The sequence below is a fragment of the Odontomachus brunneus genome, unplaced genomic scaffold (genome assembly GCF_010583005.1).
Source record: "Odontomachus brunneus isolate Ranch 3 - 2012 unplaced genomic scaffold, Obru_v1 Obru_scaffold_057, whole genome shotgun sequence".
NCBI classification, from domain to species: Eukaryota; Metazoa; Arthropoda; class Insecta; order Hymenoptera; family Formicidae; genus Odontomachus; species Odontomachus brunneus.
The window spans coordinates 858,068-864,628 of record NW_022639507.1 but is presented as its reverse complement, the minus strand read 5'-3'; the positions used below and the strand labels follow the sequence as shown (position 1 = coordinate 864,628).

At 33.9% G+C, this 6,561-nt stretch overlaps 2 protein-coding genes across 4 annotated transcripts in view; both read right to left on the bottom strand.

The window, feature by feature from the left end:
* LOC116845707 (putative FERM domain-containing protein FRMD8P1) overlaps positions 1-1,995 on the bottom strand; it is a 65,854-nt gene extending 63,859 nt beyond the window's left edge. Inside the window, exons 1-3 of one of the 3 annotated variants that reach the window (XM_032818729.1) lie at positions 1,866-1,995; positions 1,411-1,501; positions 1,112-1,244 (exon numbers count right to left, since the gene is read on the bottom strand). In XM_032818729.1, coding sequence (XP_032674620.1) covers positions 1,112-1,202 — 91 coding nt within the window. In that variant the 5' untranslated portion in view covers positions 1,203-1,244; positions 1,411-1,501; positions 1,866-1,995. Of the gene's footprint in view, positions 1-1,111; positions 1,245-1,410; positions 1,591-1,865 lie in introns of those variants that run through there. The other 2 variants (XM_032818730.1, XR_004378304.1) reach the window with 2 other exon arrangements.
* Positions 1,996-2,465: 470 nt separating this feature from the next.
* On the bottom strand, positions 2,466-5,472 carry LOC116845743 (eukaryotic initiation factor 4A-III). Its single transcript, XM_032818790.1, has 5 exons — positions 5,216-5,472; positions 4,757-5,092; positions 3,465-3,687; positions 3,121-3,375; positions 2,466-3,027 (listed from the first exon to the last, which is right to left on the bottom strand). Exons 1-5 carry the CDS (start codon positions 5,358-5,360, stop codon positions 2,775-2,777), a joined length of 1,212 nt encoding a protein of 403 aa, XP_032674681.1. The 5' UTR covers positions 5,361-5,472; the 3' UTR covers positions 2,466-2,774.
* Between the last annotated feature and the right edge of the window lie 1,089 nt (positions 5,473-6,561).

Below are 6,561 nucleotides of genomic sequence, written 5' to 3'. Positions count from 1 at the left end.
TATTTAGACAAAATAATACTTCATTATACTTTTCTAAATATTTTAATTAATAATAATTTTTCACTGAATTTTTCTACTCTCTTAATAAAATATTATCGAAATATTAATGAAATTATAATGAAATTTTAATGAAATTGGGTCAAAATTGTGAATGCTTTTCAAACATATTTCAGCAAAAGTTCATTATATTTTCAATGAATTATTTCCATCAGATACAAATATCTCAATTGAGATCTTACATGCGAAATTTTGCGGAAACCTCAACTGAGAATTCAATTGAGAATTTAATTGAGAATTCAATTGGGAATTCAATTGTGATCTCAATAGAAATTTTTCAGTAGGGATGACATCAATATAACGTTATTTAGAGAACTTACATATGACAGTAATTAGTTGATCACTTGACATCATTAGTACGAACATGTTTAAACTGTAACGTCAAAATACAACATCAAAAAAAGACATGTGTCTGTTACCCGGAATGTGACTACAGATGAGATAAAGATGGGCATACGATGAAATAAAAAAGACCGTCAATAACGCGAAAAATGGAATATCAGATTTTTTTAAACACAGTTTAAACAAAATAATTAAATTTCTTGAGTAAAATATAACTATTATCTAAGAAAATTTTTTTCAAACAACAAAATTAAATGAAAAGTCAATCGTATTTATTAAATGAAACATTAGTTTGTTTGGGCCATTCCAATGATCATAATTTGTTTGAATTTAATAAAATTTATTAAATTTAGAAAAATCTTTTCTCTATGTATACAGTCCGTGGAAAACTATGAAGTATCTTTGATAATGTAAACTATGTGTGCATGTCCTGAGAAATTAAAGTACTTAAATCTGATTGAGATTGTCTTTTTCAAGATAAAGATTATGTTTTTCAGGAGTTTTTTAATGATAATTTTAAGGAGTTTTAATGATAATTTTTATGCATGTTCACCTTTTCTGTGAAGATAATATTTACGTTTTAAAGAAGTATTGTCAGTAGAGATTAGTGAAGGACTGAAATCTAAATGACGTGTGGTTGGTACTTGGGAGTTTGGTACGCGTTATTACATCTTATCAAATTCAACAGTCTTAAAAACTTGCGAATACGTACATGAAGATGAGTGTCCTTCCGTTTTGTAGTCGTTTGGATAGCGACGTATTGGTTGTCCTCTTTGAGTAGAACAATCATTCTGTTGCTCCATTTCTTTGTTTTCCTTAGAGTTTTACTTGTTATATAGTAAAAACTGTTAGTGCGAAAATGAACAAGAAATCAGACTTATATAAAAATGTATATTGAGTTTTAACTATTGATCTACTTGCACACAATAATCTTCTTACTTCTTTGTTATTCAAAATCTTAAGTTATTACATATACATACAATTTGAAGCTAGATAATATTTATAACGCACCTGTGATATATTATAATCGCGAAAACGAATAATTCACTGAGTCCATTCCCAGATAGCCAAATCTGCGCGAACAGATTTCGAGCAGAGCTTGCTATCAATTTTTGATGGCAAATAGATAACAAATTTGATGCAGGATTTGTTATATCAAATCTTGCTGCCAAATTGCCACTAGATATGCGGCAGAGCTTGTTGTCGGATAATTGCTGCAGATTTGCAGCAAAAACCGCGCAGAGCTTGTAGCCATTTGACGGCAGATTGACGGCAGAAACCGCGCAGACCTTGCTGCGCTGCAAGCTTTGCACGGTTTTTGCTGCAAATTTGGCACCAATTGCCCGACAGCAAGATCTGTCGCCAAAACCGTAGCCTAATGTAGACACAGATGGCTATGGTTTTGCTGTAGGTTTTTGATCAAATTTGCTGCCAATCTGCGCGCAGTCTGCGCTCAATTTGCTTACTGGGTTGTTATATTTCTTTTACATTTTTAGTCCAACACTATTAAGAAAAATCCGTTATCAACAAAATTCCTAGTTTCTTCATTTTCACTTGATTTTGATCTCGACGTGTGCCACTGCCTTGTTCTACTGCCATCTGAACTGTACAGCAGCAGGAGTTATTGATTATTTTCTCGTAGCTATAGAACACGCGGCTACAGTTCGCCTGATTTCTCGCGCGTTTCTACTAACTAAAACTAAGAAATCGAAGCAATAATAATATAAGATTTCACTATTCATGATATTTAGGTAAAGAATAATTAAAGCAATGTGTATTTTTTGTTCTTTTTTATATATAGTTACTTTTAACTTTACATCAATGTAAATTATATGTAAAATTTATATGTAAAGTTTTACAATGTTCTTTTTTCACCTCTACATATTAGTTACTTGAAAAATATTGCATCACTTCTCTGAGTAATTAACAGTAATAACAAAAATACTCACATATGATGTGTAGAATTAAAATATTCTAATGATTTTAAGTAGAAAGTATAATCCGCATATATGTATATATATAAATTTTTTTTTAGATATATTATTACGTAATATAAAAGCAATACATTTTTCTCTGCTTATTATATTTATTCTTACAGAATTACACGTTAAACATAAATTATAAGTAAGATAACATTTGTCATTTGTCAAAGTTTGCCAGTTGAACTAAAATTGGAAAATATATAGTGTATCATCATGCACTACTCCCGATAGAAAATTATAATCCATTTCGTTAATATAAAATGAACGACCTAGTGATGTGAGAACAGTTTATCTGCGATATCAAAAAAACTGTTACATTTGATCTTTTATTAGTTATACTTGACATGTTTGCGCGTAGTCATAGAGAATTCAATTATCATCAGAATTGATAATTTATATCAAATCCGCCACGTTCATCGGCATCTCGTCGATTTGTGTAGAGTAATACTGTTCAATATCCCGCAGAATTCTTATGTCGTCGGTCTTCACAAAGTTAATAGATACACCTTTGCGACCGAAACGTCCCGATCGACCTATTCTGTGAATATACAATTCACGATTATTCGGTAGATCGTAATTGATCACGAGAGAAACTTGCTGAACGTCGATCCCTCTTGCCCATACATCAGTTGTAATCAATACACGACTGTAAAAAAAAATATATACGTATAAGATAAGATTTTCTTGATATAATAAGTATTATCTTAGATATCCTGTTTCCGTAAAACTTTTGTCATACCTTGCACCGGATCGAAACTCTTTCATTATGTTGTCTCGCTCTTTCTGCGGCATATCTCCATGCATAGAACACACAGTGAAATTCGCTTCCCGCATTTTTTCCGTCAGCCAGTCCACCTTACGTTTAGTGTTACAGAATATCACTGCTTGTGTTATCGTTAGTGTATCATACAAATCACATAATGTGTCGAACTTCCATTCCTCTCGTTCAACAGCGACAAAGAACTGTTTGATCCCTTCTAACGTCAATTCATCACTGGAAAGAATATAATAAATTAACATTAAAATAATTAATGATAATTAAGAAATTAAATTGATGCTAACACTGAGATAAATGATACTTACCGTTTTACCAGGATACGAATAGGATCTGTCATGAATTTACTGGTCATCTCTAGAATTTCATGTGGTAAAGTAGCCGATACTAAGACGACTTGCGTCGCCGGTGGTAAATATCGATATACGTCGTAAATCTGTTCTTTGAAACCTTTATTCAACATTTCGTCGGATTCGTCTAACACTAACATTTTTATAGCTCGTGTTCTAAGTACACGTCTTTTGATCATATCTAGAAAAATATTATATGTTATACGAATATACAGTACATATATACATATATGTGTGTGTGTGTGTGTGTGTGTGTGTGTGTGTGTGTGTGTGTGTGGTGTGTATGTGTGTGTGTAATGTATAACAGGATATGTATTATGGAACTGTGCAAAATCGATTCCGATAAGAGTAATTCCGTTTTCCCTAGAAAAGATTCCCTAGAAATAGAAATCTGAAGAATAATGGAATAATTCTAATTGGAATTAATTTCAAAGAATTCCATAATATATGCTCAGCTTTGTATAATATTATATATACAAAGGGTGTACAAAAGGTTTTGTACAAAGAGTGTACAAAAAAAAGAGTTCAAGACTAATAAACAACCATATGACATATAATATATGGACGTAAAAGCTAAAATTAAAAATTAGCTAGGATTAAAAACTAAAATCTCAAATAACAATATATAAACTGTCCCTATATAATAATGACAATCGAATAAAGAATCAAAATGACTCTCTTGGACATCTAAGATAAATCATAAAGTAATTAATTACAATATCATCAATTTTTTCTACAATTTTTTCAGTGTTTTGCTTTAAAAGCGATTAAAAGTTAAAAGGTATGTTTTTTAAAACATTAAATAGAAATGATGACAACAAGACCTTGAAGCAATCAAAGTAATTCAATCGGTTATTCTGACTGATAAATACTTATAAGGTTCATTCATTACTATAGTATTATAAGTTTCCTCTCAGTAATGACATAATAATATCACTACAATATTAAAATAATGAATAAAGTTTATAAGTGCTTAAAACTTATGAGTATAAGCTTACAAGCAAACACCACCCAGTTATATTAATGTGTGTGTGTTATATTGACTTCTAAAATATATGAATTTATTTAAAAAAATTTGAACACCAATAATTTTATGATAATTCCAATTAATTTTTTTTAAATTTCAGCTTACTTATAAATTGGTTGCTTGATTTAAATTTTACTTTTTAATTCTTTTACAAGTATGTAATAGTATGTATAAATATTATATTATGAACTGTATTATTTAATATTCAATACATGATACATACCAAACACACGACCTGGTGTACCCGATACAACATGTTGACCATAGTCAAGTTTTCTGATATCTTCTCCAAGATTTGTACCACCAATACAGGCATGACACTGTACATTCATGAAATCTCCCAAAGCTAGGATAACTTTCTGAATTTGTGTTGCAAGTTCTCGAGTTGGAGACAGTACAAGAACTTGGGTTTCTCTCACTTGTGTGTCCAATGACTGCAATATTGCAATGGAGAATGTAGCAGTCTTACCTGTACCCGATTGTGCCTGAGCTATTACATCTCTGCCCTTCATAATGGGCTTAATGGATCGTTGCTGAATAGCGGAAGGTTTTTCAAAACCTGTATACAAAAGTAAAGATGTAATTCAATCTCTTGATCTGATCAAGCTAGATGTAAATCTAATATAACAAAACAAAAAACAACATTAAGGTTAGTTGATACATTGAGGAAAATGTCACATACCATACGCATAAATTCCGCGTAACAATTCATCACGGAGACCCATGCTATCGAAAGTAGGAATAACTTCGACATCCTCGCTGGTTTCAAACTCGACGTTAGACAAATCTTCGGTTTGCGCTACACGACGTGACTTTATCTCTGCCATTTTATAGGAGCGTAAAAATATCCGTGTATATCTCACGACGACTTACGTTCGTAACCACAATTTATATCACAGATGTCTATGGCCGCGTTCCGTTTCACGAATAATGGCTCCTGCACACAGGACGCGGTAATGCTTGCCGCGCGGCGGAAGTCCGCGTGACAGCCAATCAATATGTTGTTTTTCCGTAAAAGCGAGAAGATTATGGGTGTATATCAGTTGGACACGGGGCAATTGGACACAGTCCAATCACAAGTCGCTGTTCCAAGGGACCCTACAAATGTCTCTAATCACACGGTGCTGTGATTGGCTGTGTCCAAATGCACCGTGTCCAAGTGCACCGCTCCCGAAGATTATTACGGAAAGCAATATATTGATTGGCTGTCGTGTGAACTTTCGCCACGCGGTAAGCATAGAATGGACTGCTAAATGAAGTGGTGGGGGTAGGAATAGACGTAGGCTATTTCACGTGTCGTACGACAAACTTTTTGGATATATTCATTGGTTGACGAACAGAGAACCTAGAAATATTCTATTCGCCGACCAATAAACGTATCCGAAAAGCTTGTCGTACAACACGTGAAATAACACCCGTAGAGTGAGGGTGCGATTATGGCTTCTGCACACAGAACGCGGTAATGCTAGCACGACGGAAGTTCGCGCGACAGCCAATCAATATGCTACTTTCCATAATAAACTTCTAGCTCTTACGGAAACACAACATATTGATTGGCTATCGTGCGGACTTCGGCCGCGCGGCAAGCATTACCGCGTCCTCTGTGCAGGAGCCATCAGGCCCCAAGCTAGACGCGAGAGCAGGATTGAGCACGTATTATACATTGTATACATTGAGATATTATACATTGTATCATACACTATATTGTACAGTATAATACATTTAGTTTTATACATATTATTGTTACGTCCACGATAAATAACTATATAGGGAAATTTGAAAGTAGTGAAATCAGTGACTTACGTGGACGGTCAACAGAGTGATGGCTCCGCTTTTGGGTCACTCTGCTTTTCACCGAGTTTACCCTGGGTCTCGGGAGCCTGGCGAAACGATTGATGAATCTGGCGGAAAATCAGCGGTGCTTGTTCTCCTGGCTCGGCCTCGGATGTTCCGATACCACGCGGGTTGATGCGGCCCGCGATTCAGAATTTGATTTCGCAACGTTTGAAATATGAAGGGTAGGCAAAA